Below are 22,211 nucleotides of genomic sequence, written 5' to 3' on the forward strand. Positions count from 1 at the left end.
ATGCCACAGCACAGCCCAGCTCAAATCCCCAGAGTCCTTACACTACTAACTCCTGAGACTGGGCTGGCCTCCGGTACAGCCTTCCTGATGTCTAGAAGTGCCAACATCTAGCATGACCCTATGAACTCAGAACCACTCACCTCTGCCACTCCCTCTTAGGACGTAACTGGTATTTGAGGAGGCATTTACCCCGCACTGTGGGTACACTGAAGTCAGTATCTGCTTCCTGAAAGAGAGAAAACATGCTCTGTGGAGAGAGAGAGAGAAAGAGAGAGAGAGAGAGAGAGAGAGAGAGAGAGAGAGAAAGGAGAGGGGTCTGACCGATGGTGAGCATTCTGTGACACTACCTTACAGCTGAAGTCAACAAGTGGTGGGAAGATGTCCGGATGGATGAGGTTGAGTTGTGTTTGAATCTTGTGGCTACGGAGGTTGTGGACTGATGCACAAGTTTCATTCAAAATCAGATGCTGGGTCTCAGGGCCAAACCTAAGATGAAGCAGTCGCTGCATTTACAGTAACTTTCAGGAAATAGTCCATCTCGGCGATGGCGTAACGTGCGTTCATAGATTCAAACAGAGTAGGTGACTTGTCCAAAAAAAAGACTGGCACTAAATGGCCAGCAAGCAACATGTTACTTCTATCTCAGACTAGTTTTTTGGTTTTTTTTTCCCCCTTCCCCAAACTCAAATACGTGTGTTTGTGTGTGTGTGTTGGAAAGACTACTGATAAAAACAAGAACTGTTTAATGGTCTGAGTCTACAAATGGCATTTTGGGAACAAGATGGATTATGGGGTAGAAACAGTGTGGAATTGTACCCCTCTTATCCTATGGTCTTATCAATACCTCCATTTTATAAATATAATAATAATAAACCTTAAACTCTAAAAGAACAGCAGGAAAATTAGTTGAAGAGCAAGATACAGTTGGTGCTAAAGAAAAAAAGGAGGAGGGGGTCGGGCGGTGGTGCAGTGGGTTGGGCGCATGTGGCGCAAGGCGCAGGGACCGGCGTAGGGATCCCGGTTCGAGCCCCCAGCTCCCCACCTGCAGGGGAGTTGCTTCACAGGCGGTGAAGCATGTCTGCGGGTGTCTATCTTTCTCTCCCCCTCTGTCTTCCCCTCCTCTCTCCATTTCTCTCTGTCCTGTCCAACAATGAACAACATCAACGATGGCAATGGTGATGACCACAACGAGGCTACAACAACAAGGGCAACAAAAGGGGGGAAAAATGGCCTCCAGGAGCAGTGGATTCATGGTGCAGGCACCAAGCCCAGCAATAACCCTGGAAGAAAAAAAAAAAAAAGAAAAAGAAAAAAAAGGAGAGAAGAAGCAAAAGGGGATGTGGGCTCAAATGCCTGGCGCTTGGGGCTTCAGTTGGAGAATTCCTTCTACCTGGTGCCAGCCTTGGCTAATGGCATCAAGATGTCAAAGTTAAGCAATCTGTCCTTTTAGTTCCTAAATGTTGTAGGCCATCTGCCTCACAGGGCTATTGGGAATATTAAAGAAAATGGTGTGCAGATACTCCTCACGAACAGATAAGAAATATTACCCATGTCAACAACTGTTGTAAACAACTACTTCACCAATAAAAATGACTGGGGGGGGGGGAGAGGGAAAAAAGGGGAAATAAACAAATATTATTTATATTGCCAGTAGGGAGTGTTCAATAAATGACATCATTACTTGGTACACACAAGTCTCTTCTTTAAGAGATACACATGGAGTAAAAAAAAAAAAAAAAGTAAGCTCAGGATCCGAAAGAATTCAGCGTTAGAGCCCAGAAACTACATACCATCCTGACTTCCCGTGGCAGACAACCTCAACAATGTGTCCCAGAACCTCACCTCCAGGAGCCCTGCCCCACTAAGGAAACAGAGAGACAGGCTGGGGGTGTGGATCAACTTGCCAATGTCCATGTCCAGCGGAGAAGCAGTTACAGAAGCCAGACCTCCCACCTTCTACACCCCGTAATGATCCTGGGTCCACGCTCCCAGAGGAATAAAGAACAGGGAAACTTCCAGTGGAGGGGATGGGTCACGGAACTCTGGAGGTGGGAACTGTATAGCATTTTACCTCTGTTTATCTTATAGTCTTGTTAATCATTATTAAATCACTAATACAAAATTTAAAAAAGGAAGGTAAGAAGGAAGGAAAGGAGAAAGAAATTGCTTAAGAAAGAAAGGAAGGAAGTGTTGGTATGCTTCTAATTCTGCTTTTAAAAACTCCTTCTGTTTCATTTGGTTTAATCCCCCCTGCTTAACACTGTATTCTATTTACATAACCTCTGTTAACAAGCACCACCCTCCCTCCAGGGCACTGGTGGTTCAGTGACAGAATTCTTGCCTGCTCCGCCCCCTCTCCTTGTCACACCCTGATATTCACCAGTCACTTTTCTCTCCACCCTCTCTACGTCACATCCTGTTCCCACCCTGCTTGGCTAGTATATATATATATATATATATACATATATATATATATATATATGTATATATATATATATATATATACACACACAAGATTGTTTTCAGTTTTAGTTAGTTTTAGCTTAGCTTGGCTTAGATCGTGCTGCATTCAGCATGAATAAAGAGATATTGCGTACAGCTCAACCATGAGTCCCGGGTCGTCTGTCTCCATTCACGAAGCTAGTCCGGCAAGTAAGAAAGACAGGAAGGAAGGAAGAAACTGCTTATCTCCGGCCCTAGCTTTCATCCATTGTACCACCTAGTGGCGGTGTTTCTACCCAAGAATCAGAAAAAGGATGTCCCCAGAATACAGGAGCTGTAATTCAGAAAGTGAAGGAGTCGGAGATGAAAGAGTATATGACACCCGCAGGAGCTGTCCCTTCTCCCGCGTGTCTTGGGCCAGCTCCATACCTCTCCATCCACTGCTGGTATCTGCTGTCCTTGAGCACACACTCTGGTGTCATATGAACTACCAGGGCCACAGATGTATCCGCATTTCCTTGGTACCTGGAAGGAGAAACACACACACACACGTGCGTGCGCGCGCACACACACACACACACACACACACACACACACACACACACACACACACACGGCTTTGTTTTGTCAAGTAAAACGAACCCAGAACATGCACAAACGGCCTATGTGGTCAGTGCAGGAGGGGCATGACTCCCATCTGACAGTCACATGTAGTGGTTCTGATGTCTGCAAGCTGATTAAATATTAAGTCTGTGCCAGCAGGGGAGGGTACCCAGATTCATCCAAAGAAAATGAAGTGGCACTCAGGAAGAACTTCTGATACCCTTACTTTAAAAAAAAAAAAAAGCTCACTGTGGATTGGCAGGGGAATATATAACGGTTTTACAAAAGACATTCATGCCTGCCTCTGAAGTCCCAAGTTCCAATCTTAGCAGCATCTTAAGACACACAGCTAAAGTAGTGCTCTGGTCCCTTCCTGTCTATCTGTCTGTCTGTATTTCTCTCACTAAAAAGATAAAGTAATTAAAATACTGAAGAAGAAAAGGAAAAACAATAGTTAAGTGCGTAGGACTTGCTATGATAAATACAATGAATGAAAAATGCAAAAAAAAAGTCAGAGATAAGATAGACATTAATAAATATCATTAAGAATAGAAGGGGAAAAGTAAATGGGTCTAAAATTTCATCAAAGAATAACCTTGACCCACCAAATAGGTAAAAAAAAAAAAAAATTGGGGGAGAACAAAAAGAGAATAGCACTCTGGCCATTAAAACAAAGATACCCCCCTGGCGGACTCTCTTTAACTGTTTCAACACTAGACATACCTACAACACTTCTAAGATGCTTCAAGCCTATCTCATTCATCTTAATACAGTACAAAATATATCGAGAAATTCACTTAGGTAAGAAGATTCTAGAAATGATGATGATGAAGGGTATTAATCACAGCTCAAAAATTCGAGGATTTATCCTAGACTTAAATCGGTAGCCACTGATTATTTCTGAGTCTGCAGTTTGTGTGTGTGTGTGTGTGTGTGTGTGTGTGTACCTCAAAAAGTTGTTACATCAAGAGCGGCAAACAACTTGCCAGTAGGACTAGCCCTGAGGGAAGACTAGACTCAGCAATCAATCCCAGAGAGCTCTCCGCCTTAGACAACTGCAGGTCAAAGGGGGACAGACCACCTGTGTAGATGCTGGGCGGGGCTTTGAGAGCCATGACCCTCATTACCTCTTGAACTCAGTATTCTCACAGATGGGTTGGATGAAGCCTTCATCTGGACATTCTATCACAATAAAAGCAATACCAGGATCCGGAGGAGTACAGAGCTCTTCAGGTAAAATCTGCAAAATCATTGAGTTTAGGATGTTCTCAGTGCAGGCACAGCTCGGCAGCTCTGTCCAGTGACCTTCAGATCATAGGCGGATGGTGCCGGATTTACTGAAGGAGCACAAAGCCAACTTATGGATCACTGCCTTTACCCTCCAGTCTCTGCTTCTACTTAGGTAGCAGCTAGCTTGCAGAAGACCTGAAGTAGACACCAGCGAAGATATCTCAGGAAGGCACGGGTCACATTCATTTTGGGCCATGGACCCAAAACTTATCTTTATACGGTCTGTTGTTAAACACTGCCCTGGACTCAAGTACAAGGCAAAGCACCTATCTTATTAGGAGGAAGACCAATGAATGGGATTCTACATAAACAATTTATAGAAATGCCCAAATGCAACCAGTGTTGACACGTAAGACAACTCTAGATAAAAGAGCACAGTTTAGCACTTAAGCAAAATGATGAAATCTAGGCTGCTGCTACTATGATTCCAACCTGACTTCTCTAGACAGGCGACCTCACTAATGTGTCCCAAAGTCACACCTCTCCAGGGCCCTACCACACTAGGGAAAGACAGAAACAGGCTGGGGGTATGGACTGATCTGCCAATACCCATGTCCAGCAGAGAAATAATTACAGAAGCCAGACCTTCCATCTTCTGCACCCATGAAGAATTTTGGTCCATACTCCCAGAGAGGGATAAAGAATAGGGCATACTCCAATGGGGGGGATGCGACACAGAACTCTGGAAATTACTGGGTGGAATTATATCCCTATTATCTTACAATCTTGTAACTCATTACTAAATGACTTAAAAAAAAAAAATGTACCGATTTAAAACAGACAGCAACTCTGTCTAGTGTCCCAGGCTTTACATGAAATGTAAAAATGGCTCCTCTCACCTCTCTTCCTTCAAAAGTGACGCTCTTCCCATCCTTGACAGCAGCGATGATGGGGGCGATGGCAGCTGTCCCACTACAATGAAGAAGCAAGCTTCCATGAGAGGTGGAGCTTCTGAACAAAGGCTACCCTGGGCATCCCTGACTGTCACACCCACAACACTCACACTGGGAGGCCCAGCTGCTTTGCTTTAAGTACCAAGAAGCTTCCTTTCTTCAAGTGCAGCTGCAACAAAGAGAAATTAAAATGTAACTGCAATGGCTAAAGAAACTTAGTTTTTTTTTTTAATTATTATTCTTTTAAAAATTTTTGTATTTATTTCCTTTTGTTGCCCTTGTTGTTTTATTGTTGTAGTTATTATTGTTAACTGATGTTGTTAGATAGGACAGAGAGAAATGGAGAGAGGAGGGGAAGACAGAGGGGGGGAGAAAGAGACATACCTGCAGACCTGCTTCACCGCCTGTGAAGTGACTCCCCTGCAGGTGGGGAGCTGGGGGCTCGAACCAGGATCCTTATGCAGGTCCTTGTGCTTTGCGCCACGTGCGCTTAACCCGCTGCGCTACCGCCCGACTCCCTTAATTATTATTCTTATCTTTATTTATTGGATAGAGACAGCCAAAAATTGAGGGGGTGGGAGAGAGAGAGACACCTTCAGCCCTGCTTCACCACATGCAAAAGCTTTCCCACTGCAGGTAGGGACCAGAGGCTCGAACCTGGGTCTTTGCACAGTGTAACACATGCACTCAACCAGGTGCGCCACCACCTGGCCCATGTGTCCTGCAGCCTCGCTTCCCCCAGAGCCCTGCTCCACTAGGGAAAGAGAGAGACAGGCTGGGAGGATGGATTGACCTGTCAGTCTCATCATGTTCAGCAGGGAAGCAATGACAGAAGCCAGACCTCCCACCTTCTGCCCCCCTGGGCTGGAATGACCCTGGGTCCATACTCCCAGAGGGATAATTCAAGGAAGGGGATGGGATATGAAGTTATGGAGGTGGGAACTGTACCCCTCTTATCCTATTGTCTTGCTGGTGTTTCCATTTTATAAATAGAAATTACATGAATTAAAAAAGGAGGCTGGGCGGTAGCGCAGCAGGTTAAGCGCACACGGCATAAAGCGCACGGACCAGCGTAAGGATCCTGGTTTGAGCATCCGGCTCCCCACCTGCAGGGTGGTCGCTTCGCAAGCGGTCTGCAGGTGTCTACCTTTCTCTCCCCCTGTCTTCCTCTCCTCTCTTGATTTCTCTCTGTTCTATCCAACAACAACAACGGCAAAAATAACAAAGGCAACAAAATGGGAAAAATGGCCTCCAGGAGCAGTGGATTTCTAGTACAGGCACCAAGCCCCAGCGATAAGCCTGGAGGCAAGGAAGGAAGGAGAAAGGAAAGGAAGGAAAGAAAGGAAGAAAGAAAGAGGGGAAGGGAGAGAGAAAGAAAGGGAGAAAGAGAGAAAGAAAGAGAGGAAGAAACTTAGTTTTAACTGGCATTCTTCTAGTAAGCACAACTTTTTGGTTATATGTTTTAATTGTTAGTTCCACCGAGGAGAAACACTGTGCTATTAGCCTAAACTCCTTAATCATCAGCAAAGAAAGATCACAGGAGTCTAAGAGAAATGCTCACACAAACTACCATATGACGCATCTGAGTCAGTGATGGTGAGCTTCCTTCAATGTGTTGAGGGTCAGGTTCAAAACAGTGTGCTAATAAGTGTCCCATCTCACCATCTCACCAGCCCAACAGTACTTTTTTGGTTTTTTTTCACCTCCAGGGTTACTGCTGGGGCTCCGTGTCTGCACTATGAATCCACTGCTCCTGGAGGCCATTTTTCCCATTTTGTTGCCTCTGTTGTTACCGTTATTATTGTTGTTATAGTTGTTGTTGCTGGATAGGTTAGAAAGAAATTGAAAGGAGAGGGGAGATAGACAGGGGGAGAGACCTGCTTCACCGCCCATGAAACAACCCCTACTCCTGCAGGTGGGGAGCCAGGGGTTCAAACCAGGATTTTTTTTTTTTGCTTCCAGGGTTATTGCTGGGGCTCAGTGCCTGCACCATGAATCCACTGCTCCTGGAGGCCATTACCCTCCCTTTTGTTGCCCTTGTTGTTGTAGCCTTGCAGTGGTTATTATTGTTATTGCTGATATCGTTCACTGTTGGACAGGACAGAGAGAAATGGAGAGGGGAAGACAGGGAGAGAAAAGACAGACACCTGCAGACCTGCTTCACTGGGGAGCTGGGGGCTCGAACTGGGATCTTATGCAGGTCCTTGCGCTTTGCGCCACCTGCACTTAACCCGCTGCACCACCGCTCGACCCCCTTGCCAACCAGGATTCTTACTCTAATCCTTGCACTTCATGGCATGTGTGCTTAACTCGCTGCACTACCATCCGAAACCCCAACAGTACTTTTATACCAGAGAGCAATGGTAAAAAAAATTCCTAATATTTGTAGCTGGCAAAATAGCTCATTTGGCAAGTGTCTCACTTAGCCAGACATGACCCAGGTTTGAGTCCAGCTCCCAAATCACTGAAGGAAGCTTCAGTGCCATGGCCTCCCTTTCCGTCACTCTTGCTGTACACATGCACGCACTCAATAATTTCTTATGTTAGACAGGAAGACAGATTCTAGCATAAAAACTCTCATTCTGAACATAAAAACTTCTGTCCATTTTCGCATTTTTGAGATCTGCACATTTTGTGCGTAAAACATTTGCATTTGGTTTTCATTGCCTGAAGTGAGGACATTCTTTCTAGGACAAAATTCTCAAATTTAGATCCTGTCAGTCTTATTGGGATTCTAGAATTTTGGAAAAACATTATTCTCAAAAGGGAGTGCAGCTTAAGCACATGCACATAGGACAAAGACGGTAAGAGTTGAAATCGCACATTTACTTATAGCCTCACACGTGTGTGGTTCCCAGTCCTGGGTTTCTTCATTTTTTTTTTTTTTTTAATTTCAGAAAGACAACATGGCACCTTTCCACTGTCCCTGAAGCGCCCCCCCACCCCAGATGTCCTATATGGCCCCGGGGCTTCACTCTGCAATCCTGAGCAGGCTCACAGGGTGCACATTCTAGCATCAAGCTATCGAATGGCGTCAATAGCTACAGCTGAAACAGATCTAAGTGGATTTGATACCGGGAATTGTTTCTAGTACCTCACAGGTGTCTGCAGACTTGAGGCATGTAAAAAACAAAACAAAAAAATTAAAAAAACCATCCCTTCATTACAGGTTCAATTCAACCCGGGAGGAATCCTGTTCCCACCTAAGGGATATAGAGTATTTAGAAGATAATGAGAATCAGAACGCAAGTCTGCCAAGACGTCACGTGAGCAAAGAGCTATCGGAAGCCCCGGCTGGCAAGTCAGATGGGAATCTCGGGCTATCCCAGAGACTGTTTACCTCAACTTTCTAGTACTTAGGGTAGCTCAACCTTACTGCCTTCCGAACCCTTAGCAGAGATGCAGCAAATTAAAGAGGGGAAGGGGCTGGTGGCTGCAGCAGTAGCAGAGAAGAAAGGAAGAGGCAGAAACACCAGAGCAGCAGTCTGCAGCTCCTACAAACAGCTACCTCAGAGGATTGGAATCACGTGGAACTCGTGTCACCATGTTGTAATTGGCCTAATTAAGGAACTAACCTAATTAATCGTGCTGTAATTAATCTAGGAAGGCTCTAGTACAATTAATTGAAAAGGCACAAGATACCCTACTTGAACTAAGAAATACACAAGTTGTAAGTCTACTGACAACAGTTTTATTTATCTTATTAATATGTGTTTATTCCCTTTTGTTGCCTTTATTGTTGTAGTTAGTATTGTTATTGATGTCATTGTTGGATAGGACAGAGAAATGGAGAGAGGAGGGGAAGACAGAGAGGGGGCGAGAAAGATAAGACACCTGTAGACCTGCTTCATGGTTTGTGAAGCGACTCCCCTGCAGTTGGGGAGCTGGGGGCTCAAACCCGATCCTTGTGCTTTGCGCCACCTGCGCTTAACCCTCTGCGCTACCGCCGACTCCCTATTTATTTTTTAACTGGAGCACTGCTCAGCGAGGCTTATGGTGATATTGAAGAGTGAACATGGGCTCTCTGAGCCTCAAGCATCAAAGGCTGTCAAATCTCACTTTTGTTCTCACCAGTACGAGCTCAGGTTGGCTTTTTCAGATAAGACGAGAGACAGTGAGAGAGACCACAGCAGCAAATGTCCCCCAGCACTGCAGTATTCCCATGTGGTACACCAGACTGTCAAGTCTGGGCTGCATGCATACCAAACCGGGCACCCTCCTTGCCAGCTCTGACAACAGTACTACTATATAAATTACTGCTTTCCAGAGAAACGGCTCCGAAGTGATATCGAAAGCCATATTGCAATTAACAACTAAAATATTACTGAAATTTTAGACCTGTTATCACTTACAGATGTTAAGATTTGTACGAGGATTACAAATATTTTAAAATAAATGTTACTTTTTTCTCTTTTTTTTTTTTTTTTGTTTGTCTGTTTGTTTTTTTACCAGAGCACTGCTCAGCTCTGGTTTATGGTGGTGGTGCAGGGGATTGAACCTGGGACTTCAGAGCCTCAGGCATGACAGTCTCTTTGTATAACCATTATGCTATCTACCCCTGCCCTAAATGTTGCTACTTAAAAAACAAACAAACACAGAATTGAATACATGGTTGACTAGACGCAAAGTATTTCTTGAGGATTACAGCAAACAAACAAAAAGCCAAAGTTCCTATTAAAAACAGGACAATGTGCCAGGTCTTACTGTAGTAAGATTTCCCTACAGTGTTGGGGCGATAAAAACATTTATTATCCTGTAAAAGACTTTTAGGAGTAAGGCTCTGAAGTTCAAGCTTCAGTCCCCAACACCACCATCAGCCAGGGCTAAGATAGAATTTGGAAGTAAACCAAAAACGCAGGTACAATTTCTATTGAGAAGTTGGGTAGTTTTGTTCTTGGCATCGGTAAGTAACTTACAAGCTGTCACTTGCAAATCAGTGGAAAACCACTAACTAGAGGCTACCATGTGCTCACTGAACTTAAAGCCCAGAGAAAGGCTCTTACCTTACAAATAAAAGCCACTACCAAGAAGGGGTCTCTGCCCCCTAGTTTCTGGTCAGCACCTGAGGAAAAAAAACAAAAAACAGACCCGATCAGAATGAGGTAAATGCAAAGGTCTACAGGCTTCATAGATTGATGATCACTGAACACGTAGTACAACTTTACACAAAATAAAATGGACAAAGGTGAGAGAAACAGTCCAAAAACACTGAATGATTTCCCTGAGCACAACTTTTTTTCCTCTATACTCAAACTGAGTTTTGGTATCTGAAAAATGCAACAAAAAAAAAAAAAGTCTAACCAGAAAAACTTTAGAATGGCGAGTCAAATGCTCAAAGGTCCCAGCGTGTGTAGGTCTGTGGAGGAACTGGACTGGCAAGCAAAAAGGGGGCAGGTAACAGGGTCAGCGTCTTTTTCATCATGGTAAGAAATGACTCACAGGCAGGAAGAGGAACTTATCAAATCCTGGTCAACATTAGCTCACAAGATCTTTGGGCAGCTGAATTCCTTTAATGCGAGAAGAAAAAAAAAAGCATAACAGGGGCCGGGTGGTGGCACACCAGGTTGAGTGTATATGTTACAATGTGTAAAGACCCAGGTTCGAAGCCCCGAGTCCCCACCTGCAGGGGGAAAACTTTGCAAGTTGCAAAGCAGTGCCGCAGGTGTCTCTCTTTCTCCCCCTTGGCTCTCCATTTCTGGCTGTCTCTATCCAATAAAAAATAAAGATAATTTTTTTTTTTAAACGCATAGCAAGTCACTGCTATGGTAGTTTTCGTCAGCTGAGGAGTTAAAGCTTCTGCATTAATGAAAAACACAGAAGCCCTCTGCCTATGGACCCTCAAAGCTCCATACTGATACTTTTAATAGTAACTCTGCTCCTCTCCCCACAGCTCAAGTCTTGACATGCGAAGGAAAAAGTGCTGTCTTTACATACACAGCATCCTAATGTCAAACATCTAACTTCTAGCATTAAGGGGCAACAGAAAAAACAATTCTCTGGGCAGGGGAGATAGCATAATGATTATGCAAAGAGACTCTCATGCCTGAGGCTCCGGAAGTCCCAGGTTCAATCCACCAGAAACCAGAATTAAGCAATGCTCTGGTAAAAAAGGAGAAGGGGAGGGGAGGAGAGAGGAGGGAGAGGCCTGGTGGTGGTGCACCTGACTGAGCACACATGTTATAGTGAACAAGGACCTGCCCAGTCCCCATCTGCAGGGGAGTTAACTTCACAAGTGGTGAAGCAGGACCTCAGGTGTCTATCTCTCCCTTTCTATCTCCCCACTTCCTCTCAATTTCTGGCTGTCTCTTATCAAATATAGGATTTTTTTTTTTAAAGAAACAGAAAAAAAAAAAATCTCAACAATGTGTGTGTATCTGAAATGTAATTACCATCTGGAAGATGATGTACATCTGGAGCTGACCCAAAGCTGGAAGACTGTGCTGGGCTGAGTCTTCCTGGACTCTGTGATGGCTGGTTTTCTGAAGGCCTCTGCTCACCTGTTCAGTACGGGAAACAATTAGCTTGCATACCAGTTGAGATGATTTCACAGTCAAAGTCTAGAAATCTATATGCTGGAAATCCAGATGCCCCACGAAATTGGCATGGCCCCAGCACAGCAGTTAAATCCCAACGCCTAGTCTCTGGGCTCCCTTTACATCTTCGCCATCTTTATATTTCTGCTCAGCTTAGAATTCTGACTCTTAGAGTAACTCCACAGTGCCAGCCAACAAGAAGATATGCAGGTAGTTGGGTGTTTTATTCATTTTCCTATTTCTTCCCCCCCTCCCCTTAGTTTTTTTTTTTTTAGTATTTATTTATTTCCTTTTATTGAAGCTATTATTATTGTTGTTATTGATGTCATCGTTGTTGGATAGGATAGAGAGAAATGGAAAGAGGGGATGACAGAGAAGGGGAGAGAAAGACAGACACCTGCAGACCTGCTTCACTGCTTGTGAAGCGACCCCCCCCCACACAGGTGGGGAGCTGGAGGCTCCAACCGGTATCCTTACGCCCAGGTCCTTGCGCTTTGCGCCACCTGTGCTTAACCCGCTGTGCTACCGGTTTTATTCATTTTCAAACTTTCAGTAAAAGACATCCCCCCTCAAGGTTATTTCTGTGAGAAGGAACAGTTTTCTTATAGTCAGTTAAGCCTTTTTATTTTTATTTATTTATTATTGGATAGAGACACAGAGAAATTTAGGAGGGGAGAGATACAGAGGGAGAGAGAGGGATAGACAGAGAGACACGTGAAGCTTTCTCCCTGCAGATGGGGACCAGAGGCTTGAACCTGGGTCCCTGTGCACTGTAATATGAGCGCTTAACCGGGTGCACCATCGCCTGGCACCAGTCAGTTAAGTCTTAATATTCAAGAACAAGCCAAGCACTAATAACACTGAAAATTGTTGGTCTCATGTACCCTGTCTGCTCCTCTATGAGACTTGCTCTTTGGAAGAACACAGGCTGAGCAAATTCAGCACTGGTTACACTAAGTAAAGATCCACCACTACTGAGCCAGGGAGGGAGTTCACCAGCTAGGGTGCATGTACGACCATAAGCACAGCCCAGGTCCAAACCCTGCTGCACAAGTGCCACAGTGTCGGGGAAGCTTCGAGTTTGTGCCAGACCCTCACCCACCTTCTATGCAAACTGTGTGAAGTCTCACCTCCCTGTCAGCTTTGGGGCCATTCTCACCTTGTTGGTAACTTTGATCTTTCAGCACATGGCAAGGGCAGAACGAGTTTGCCGTGTCCATGAAGCGTCCCCCAGGGCTCTGCGTTCTTCGGTCGGGTAAACCTGACATGGAGTGTGTTCAGCTAGACTCATGAATGACACTGACCTGACAAGGCCTGAGATGCAGAATCTCTCTGTAGCAACGCCACAACATCTGCCCTGGGACCTGAGAACGTTTGTGTGACTTTCTGATCCTCTAATCATTCATCTATCTAGTCGCTGTTGTCAGTGTTCATTAATAACTTTTTTAATGTTTATCTGGGCAAGCCTTTCTGGAAGTCTCTCAGCAAGACAGCGGTTACATCTATGGCTACTGATCCCAAGAAGCAAACACACAAATCTGATATATATATATATATATATATATATATATATATATATGACAGTGTTTGATGTATAATAACATTCCAAGGGTTGACAAAATAGCTCACTTGGATACCGTGCTTTTTTGCCCTGTGCACAACCCAGGTTCAAGCCTGGACCCTCCCGTACTGAAGAAAGCTTTTGGTGCTGATATGTATTTGTTTCCTGTCTCTCTTTGTCTCTATCAAAATAGGCTAATAAATTAAAAAAAAAAAATGTTAAATATAACTATGGTCATACAAGTAACATGTCTGTCTCTAAGATCAGACGTTCAATAGCAGTAACCTTAGTTCCTCAACTAAAATTTTTAATCTCAGAACACACAGCATGGTACCTAAAGGCAGCACTCCAACTGTTTTTATTTGAATTCATGGTCTACATCCTCTTTCTAGAATGTTCCATACTCACTGTATATGGTGATCTGGAAAACCGTCATGGTCTCATCCTTGTACTCTGCTGAAGAGTGAGGCCGCACAGCTATGGGAAAGAAGAGGACAAAAAAGTGACCTCAACGGCGAATACGTGCATGAAGGATAATTTTCCAACAGGGACTTCTAGTCTGCTGGAAGGAATGCAGACTGACACAGCTCCCCCCCCCCCCCCCCCCGCAAGACTGTATAAAGAGTCCTTAGATAAATAAAAACAAAAAACAGAATGACTTTATGATCTGGCAATATATTAGGTATTCATGCAGTGGACACTCACACACTAATTAGAAGAGACACATATACTGCTGTGTTCACAGCTGAGAATTGCTGGTCTCGTGCACTCTGTCTGCTCCTGAGACTTGCTCTGTGGAAGACTTGGATTGTGGAAGAGTGGAAGGAGCCTAGATACCCATTGACACATGAGTGGCTAAGTTATGGGATATAAATACTCCAGGACATACTACGCTGTAACAAAAAATCAAAACAGGGAGTCGGGTGGTAGCGCCTCAAGTTAAGCACAAGTGGTGCAAAGCCCAAGGACCGGTGTGAGGATCCCGGTTTGAGCCCCCAGCTCCCCCCCTGCAGGGGAGTCACTTCACAGGCGGTGAAGCAGGTCTGCAGGTGTCTATCTTTCTCTCCCCCTCTCTGCCTTCCCCTCCTCTCTCCATTTCTCTCTGTCCTATCCAACAACGATGACATCAATTAACAACAATAACTACAAGAAAACAATAAGGGCAACAAAAGGGAATAAATATTTAAAAAATACTTTTAAAAAATCAATACAAAGATGATATTGTGTCTTTTGGGACAAAATGGATACAACTGGTGATAAGACTTAGTAAAAAAAGTTAAAGAGAAGAAAGGCAACTACCAGATGGTTTGACTCATGTGGCGTCCAGAGAAATACATGAATTGGCAAAGAGAAAGAAAAAGAAGCAAAAAATTTGCCCCTAAGACTTCGTGAGAACTGTGGCAGTTGGCTGTTATCTTTGGGAGGTGGAAGGGTTGGGGACAAAGAACCCTGGTGGTGGGTTCATGGAGAACTATAACCTAGTAAGTAGCCTTATAATCTTGTAGCCCATTGTGAACCACAAATGAAAAGCGGGGGAAATAAATGAAATAAATATTTAGCATAAATAAAAACAAAAGACAACAGGTACTGGGAAAGGCATTCACGCGTGGCCTAAAGCCTGTTTGTTGACTTTGGGTAACAGCATAAAAACACGTCTGGAAAGATTCACTTTCCGGAGCACCAACTTCTAACAACATAATGGCTTTGGAACTCTGGTGGGAATCTATCTACACAGGAATCTCAATTCTTCAAGTTAAAGCACTAGAAAGAAACTAATTTTTTTTAAATTTATTTTATTTATTTATTCCCTTTTGTTGCCCTTGTTTTTTATTGTTGTAGTTATTATTATTGTTGTTGTCATCGTCGTTGTTGGATAGGACAGAGAGAAATGGAAAGAGGAGGGGAAGACAGAGAGGAGGAAAGACAGACACCTGCAGACCTGCTTCACCACCTGTGAAGCGACTCCCCTGCAGGTGGGGAGCCGGGGTTCGAACCGGGATCTTTATGCCGGTCCTTGTGCTTTGCGCCACCTGCGCTTAACCCGCTGCGCTACAGCCCGACTCCCCGAAACTAATATTTTTTTTCCCCCAGAAGTTCCTACTACTGTGGCCAAATGAAAAGACACATAATTACTGAGACTATCCATTTAAAAGGGAAAAAGAAACCAATACTCTGACCAGCACAACAGCTCACTTGGATAGCTTGCTGCTTTGCTATGTGCAACGCCTAGGTTCGAGCATGGCCCTCTCCACAGTGAAGGAGGGAATTTTTTCTAAAAATAATTTTATCTATTTATTTATTTTCCATTTTGTTGCCCTTGTTTTTTATTGTTGCTGTAGTTATTGTTGTTATTGTTATTGATGTCATTGTTGTTAGGACAAAGAGAAAATGGAGAGAAGAGGGGAGACGGGGATGGGGAGAGAAAGACAGACACCTGTAGATCTGCTTCACTGCCTGTGAAGCGACTCCCCTGCAGGCTCCCTGGGGAGCTGGGAGCAAAGTGCCACGTGTGCTTAACCTGCTGCGCTACCGCCAGACTTCCAGGAAGGAAATTTAAATGCTGTGATCCCTTCCACTCTCTCTCTAGCTGTCTCTATCACACACAAAGAACGAGAGGGAAAGAGAATAGAAGAAATGGACACTCAAAAATAGAAAAGTTTACAAGCGTATCAGTAAGTCAGAGTATTACTACCACTTTCAGGAGAGTAGTCCTGCTGGCATCATTGACCAGGTCCTTCCTGTTAACAGCCCACATGTGGATTGGGGCCATATCATAATAGTTTTACAAAGACTTTCATGTCTACGGCATCAGAGTTCCTAGGGTGAGTCCCCAGCACTCTCACAAGCCAAATAAGACAAAACAAATAGGGTGGGGGAAGATGGTATAATGATTATGTAAAAAAAAAAAAAAAAACTCTCATGCCTGAGGCCTGAAGGCCATAGGTTCAATCTCCAGCAACACCATTAGCCACAGCTAGGCAGTGCTCTGGGAAAAACAAAGCCACAACTCATGGGTCAGCCGGAGTGGAGGTTCAGTATGACTTTAAGGAACTCTATGCAGTTCAACTCTGAGGAGCCCCCCAGACCCAAGGAAGTCACTTTGGTACCTGAATAGAGACTATTATAGCGCTTACACGGTATACACATTCCTGCCTACATGAAGTATGAGGCAGAGAAAAGTGCAAAGAGCCACAAGAATAAAGTTCAGCTCGTGTCGATGAAATGCTTGATTTAGATTCTTCTGTGAGAGACTGGGCATATATGGAAAAGAAACAAGAATTGTGGTTAAAGACATACCAAGATCTATTCCTTTCAACGGACCAGAAAATAGTTTGATAGCTTCAATGAATTTTTCCTGCAAGAAAGAAAGAAAGAAAAATGGTGTATTGCATCAAAGTGAAAGACTCTTAGGGTGGGGGAGAGGGTTCAGGTCCTAGAGCATGATGGTAGAGGACCTGGGGGGGGGGGGCGGGTTTGAAATGCTATGTAGAAAGTGGAGAAATGTTACACATGTACAAACTGCTGTATTTTACTGAAACTGTAAACCATTAATCCCCCCAGTAAAGGGGGGGGGGGTAAAAGAAAAAAAAAGGAAGACAGAAAGGCAGAAAGATATAGTGGTCATGGTTACACAGCTATAGAACAGAGCAACAAATTCAAGTCCCTAAGAAGTGCCAAGCAAACATTTGAATGTTCTTTTTTTTTTTTTCCTTTTGTTGCCCTTGGTTTTTTATTGCCATTGTAGTTATTTGTTGTTTTTGATGTCATCATTGTTGGATAGGACAGAGAGAAATGGAGTGAGGAGGGAAAGACAGAGAGGGGGAGAGAGAGACAGACACCTGCAGACCTGCTTCACCACTTGTTAAGCGACTCCCCTGCAGTTGGGGAGCCGGGGCTGGAACCGGGATCCTTATGCCAGTCCAGTCCTTGTGCTTTGCACCATGTGTGCTTAACCTGCTGTGCTACTGCCCGACCCCCTAGAACTAGTTCTTTATCCTAGTATTTCTCCATTAGATTAGTAAAGATTTAGCAGCAATAAAGAGGCGGGGTCCTTACCCTTGTGATCTTTAGTGTCCAGTAGGGACAAAGATGAAACAAATGGCAACACCAACAATAAGCTTGCGACAGTCATACTAAGCCCTCTACAGAAGTACGAAAATCAGATGCTGGGGTCCAAGTCCAACTTGTCTCAGTCTGGAAGGCTCCTGAGTAAGTGGCCTCTTAGCTAAGCCCTGAAAGTCGCATGTAGAATGAAAAGAGGCAGAGAGGACTGGTGCTTTAACAAGTCTCGTGATGGTAAGGGGTTTCAGTCAAGGGTGGGAGGGACTACAAGTAAGAATATACATGGAAACCCCAAATCTTCACCTGTAATATTCCAGCCTTCAGGTTCATGATTAGTCAACAATTTGTTCTGCTTTATATCTTAATTCTTTTTCAGCCACCAGGTTCCAGATGCTACCATGATGCCAACTGGACATCCCAGGGCAGATGACCCCACCAACATGTCCTGGAGCCTCGCCTCCCCAAAGCTCTGTCCCACTAGGGAAAGAGAGAGACAGGCTGGGAGTATGGATCGACCTGCCAACGCCCATGTTCAGTGGGAAGCAATTACAGAGGCCAGACCTTCCACCTTCTGCACCCCATAATGACCCTGGGTCCATACTCCCAGAGAGTTAAAGAGTAGGAAAGCTATCAGGGGAGGGGATGGGATACAGAGTTCTGGTGGTGGGAAAAATTATAGAGAACTTTGAAAGGTTTGGGAAGAAAAGTGATAAGCCTATAGTTATGAATTCAACAGGTTCAGCTGGCTGGTGTACAAAGGTCATGGAGATGGACAACAGGAAGGCAGGGGTAAAGATGGAAAGCTACCAAAGTAGAGACATCAATACTTTAGATCTTAGTGAGATGGAAACTAGAGGATGAAACTGAGGCATTATTTTGCAGAGGAGATTTAAGAGGACCTGATGATTGATCATTTCAATTTTTTTTTCAATTTCTTTATTGGGGCATTAATGTTTTACATTCAACAGTAAATACAATAGTTTGTACATGCATAACATTTCTCAGTTTTCTATATAACAATACAACCTCCACTAGGTCCTCTGTCATCCTTTTTGGGATTGGTCACTTTTTCTCTTAGAAAATGTCATTTTCCACAGTTTTAACAAAATGCACACAGCTTCTCAACGGTGTTATAAGTTCATGTGAAAGGTATGTGAAACTTCATAAAAATAAATAAAAAAGTTAATATGTGCAGTTACTAGGTGGCAAACATCTAAGAGAGCACTTTCTACATGTCTCCATTTACTTGGAGAACTCCATGAGACACTCTAGTCCTCTTATAAGTGGAGAAACTGAGGCAAAGTAAAGTAATAATGTTGTTTATAAGAGCATGCAGTTGGTGTCTTTAATCTGAATGGTGAAGGATTTATTCTACTGCCAGTTACCTGGAGAGGGCTGAAGACTAACTTGTAAAGATGGAAGTCCTTATTACAAACATCTGTCCAAAAGCAGAGCTGACTTTGAAAGCAGAGTCAGAGGAGGCTTACCAGTTGGGGAGGTCCAGCGAGTACACACTTCGGAAGCCCCATTTCTTTCAACGTAAGAATCAGTCCTACGAAAGATGAGCACAGTCAGTACTATCCATCAGGGTGACCTGCACTTGCTGCCAAGATGAACATTCCTCACCTAGCCAATCACTTATCAGCTTGCCCCCTCTCCAGCTCCCAGTTACAAGAGAGTAAGTACAACACACAGATAATACCGGAGGTATTAAAAGTGAGACTAGATAGCCCCCAACCACCTTTAGAAAAGGCAGGGATTGATGTTAGAGTGAGATAGTTAACCTACCAGTCTTCTCACCTTCCTTTCACCCCTAACCTCCTCTTCATCCTTTATAACCTACACCACAAAGCTTACAGAATTTGTTAGCTGTGGGACAACTTTTCTAAGTGCTGGACCTCAACAGTAGCCATCGGCTAATGTGCGTGACAGGATTGTACTACCAGCAAGTCTCAGGAGACAAATATATATTCGCTGTCATCACCACCACTAGACTCTCCAGTTAAACTGCCATGTCTCCAATCCAGCAATTCGAGAAACCAAGGGGCTGACTCTTGCAGGCAGCGCCCAGGCTAACATCTGCTCTCTGGAGTCAGTTTGTGATGCTCCGTGTGCTACATGCAGAAAAAGGGGTATATATAAAAAAAAAAAGGTAGGGAAGGTTCAAAATCATAGACACATCACTCCAGCCACTCCAGCCTGGAGGGAAAATATACTTACCACTGAGCCCGCCAACATTATACCAGTGCATTCTGGTAAGAAATATGTTGTCCAAACGAGACACTTTAATCCTGCAAAAGAGAAAGAAAAAAAAAAAAAAAAACTGAGCAGGATTGATATGAAATCCTTCCTTCTAGTAAAAGCCATGTTGGCCCTCTCAGCTTGGTTTTTTTTTTTTTTTTTTTTAATTTTTTATTAGAGCTCTGTTCAGCTCTGGCTTACAATGGTGCCGGGGATTGAACCTGGGACTAGGAAGCCTCAGGAATGACAGTCTCTTCGCATAACCATTACAGTATCTCCCCCTCCCCCACCCACAGCTTGGCTTTCAAACCTCATAATCATCTCCACCCCTCAGGGAAGAACAGGGCTGACTCACCTGTGCTCTTGCATGAGTCGTTGGACGCCTTCTCCACAGTTGAAGAGATACCTAAGAGGATGGACATCACACAAGATACTCAGGTCAATTCAGTAAAAACCTGGCACCATTTGCATGCTTCAGAACACTGTGTGAGTGCTGGGGGTGGGGAACCCTGTAATTCCCATTGTATCAAGGGTACTGAGGAGCCGCCATCTAGTAGAAAGTGGATATGGAGGGTCCGGAGGTAGTGCAGTGGTTAAGGGCACCTGGCTCGAAGTGCAAGAACCAGCACAAGGATCCCTGGCTCCCCACCTGCAGGGGAGCCGCTTCACAAGCAATGAAGCAGGTCTGCAGGTGTCTATCTTTCTCTCCCCCTCCTCTCTCCACCTCTCTTTTCTTTTCCTTTTTTTTTTTTTTTTTTAACCAGAGAACTGTTCAGCTCTGACTTATGGTGGTGCGGGGGATTGAACCTGGGACTTTGGAGCCTCAGGCATGACAGTCTGTTTGCATAACCATTATGATATCTACCCTCCACCCCTCTCTCCATTTCTCTGTCCTATCCAACAGTGACATCATTAACAACAACAATAATAACTACAATAACAAAAGGGGGGGAAAAAAGTGGATATGGACTCATCCTCAGCTAAGGCAGAGGGGCTGGAGGCCAGCTTGGATATGACCTCAACAGGCGAGTGCACCCCACCCACTGGGTCTGAACAACCCAGAGGGGTTCAAAGCATTTGAGCGTTTGTCCAGGGCCAAAGAGCGACCAGGTGGTGGCGCGCATCTGGTTGAGCGCACAGGCTGCCATGCGCCAAGGACCCGGGTTCGAGCCCCCGCTCCCAATCTGCAGGGGAAAGGCTTTGCAAGCGGTAAAGCAGGGTCTGCAGATTGTCTTGTCTCTCTCCTTCTCTATTTCCTCCCATCCTCTCGATGTCTGGCTGTCTCTATCCAATTAACAAATATAATAATAATACAAAATAAAGGGACTGACCGGGTGGTGGAGCACCTGGTGGAGTGCACATGTTACAAATGTGCAAGGACCCGGGTCCGAACCCCTGGTCCCCACCCGCAGGGGGAAAGCTTCCCAAGTGGTGAAGCAATGCTACAAGTGTCTCTCTGTCTCTCTCCCTCTCTATCTCCCCCCTGTCCCTCTCCATTTCTGGCTGTCTCTACTACCCAATAAGCAAATAAAGATAATAATAAATTTAAAAAATCGGGCCCTGGGGTGGGCAAGAGGTCACCGATGTGCAAATGAGAAGTGTTTCGGGGGTGGGGAGGGTGGCAGCCAGGAGCCAGGGTGGAGGGAACCTAGGCTCTCCCACCCACCGAGAGCCCCAAGATCCCATGCACTAGTGGAAGGCCCACGTGTGCAGCGCAGGGGGATCGAAACCCCCTCCCTCCCCAGCGGTGCGGGGACTCTAGGGGGTGGGGGCAGCGCACTGACCGGTTGAACTCAGAGAAGACGTAGACCGCGGCGCCCGAGTCCCGATCGCCCCCCGCCACCACCTGCAGGTACACGGTTTTCGGGCCCCCAGGCTCCCACGTCGGGCCGCGCTTCTCCCGCGTGCGCAAGTGTCGCAGCGGGTCCTTGGGCGGCCGCTGGCGCCAGGCGGGTCCCTGCGACATGGTGCGCCTGGCCGCGGAGCGCAGCACACAGCAGAGAGTCCACATGCGCCAGTGCCCACCGGGGTTGAGAATGAGCCAGTCACTCCACTCCGGGTGCCCCCCACGCACCGCCCCTCCGCCCACATGGCGTGTCCCAGCCAATCAGAGTGCGGAACGCCCCGCTGCCCGCCCCCCCGCCAGTCTGCGTAGCCAATAGCAACGAGCCTGGCTGCTCCGGACTTGTCAATAGGCGATAGACATAGAGTAGAGAACTGCTAGAGCGTCGTTCCTCTCCCGGAAGTCTTCTTTGGCCGGGGGCGGGACTTCCGGAACTCAGATGTCCAGAAGTGCTGCTAATTGGGGCAATTTTTTTTTTTTTTATCTTTATTCATTTATTGGATAGAGGCAGCCAGAAGTCGAAAGGGGAGGGACAGAGAGAGAAGAAGAGGGAGAGAAAGAGACACCTGCAGCACTGCTTCATCACTCACAAAGCTTTGCCCCTGCAGGTGGGAACCAGAAACTGGAACCTGGGTCCTCATGCCCAGTAACATGTGCGCTCAACCAGGTGCACCACCCCCGGGCCCGCAAACTTTCTCAGAGGGCTCCCTTCCAGTCCAGCTCTGTTTCATGATTGTGGTTCC

The 22,211-nt window shown here is 45.2% G+C and overlaps 1 protein-coding gene across 4 annotated transcripts in view; it reads right to left on the reverse strand.

Moving 5' to 3' along the window:
- Nucleotides 1–21,697, reverse strand: part of ELAC2 (elaC ribonuclease Z 2) — a 33,555-nt gene extending 11,858 nt beyond the window's left edge. For all 4 annotated transcript variants that reach the window (XM_060204446.1, XM_016186486.2, XM_007519189.3 and 1 more), the window contains exons 1-14: nt 21,410–21,697; nt 19,981–20,031; nt 19,605–19,675; nt 18,872–18,936; nt 16,620–16,677; nt 13,731–13,799; nt 11,618–11,725; nt 10,232–10,290; nt 5,339–5,397; nt 5,175–5,247; nt 4,173–4,285; nt 2,872–2,967; nt 348–486; nt 141–226 (exon numbers count right to left, since the gene is read on the reverse strand). In XM_060204446.1, coding sequence (XP_060060429.1) covers nt 141–226; nt 348–486; nt 2,872–2,967; nt 4,173–4,285; nt 5,175–5,247; nt 5,339–5,397; nt 10,232–10,290; nt 11,618–11,725; nt 13,731–13,799; nt 16,620–16,677; nt 18,872–18,936; nt 19,605–19,675; nt 19,981–20,031; nt 21,410–21,636 — 1,274 coding nt within the window. In that variant the 5' untranslated portion in view covers nt 21,637–21,697. The remainder of the gene's footprint in view (nt 1–140; nt 227–347; nt 487–2,871; nt 2,968–4,172; nt 4,286–5,174; nt 5,248–5,338; nt 5,398–10,231; nt 10,291–11,617; nt 11,726–13,730; nt 13,800–16,619; nt 16,678–18,871; nt 18,937–19,604; nt 19,676–19,980; nt 20,032–21,409) is intronic.
- Between the last annotated feature and the right edge of the window lie 514 nt (nt 21,698–22,211).

The sequence above is a fragment of the Erinaceus europaeus genome, chromosome 12, assembly GCF_950295315.1.
Source record: "Erinaceus europaeus chromosome 12, mEriEur2.1, whole genome shotgun sequence".
Lineage (NCBI taxonomy): Eukaryota > Metazoa > Chordata > Mammalia > Eulipotyphla > Erinaceidae > Erinaceus > Erinaceus europaeus.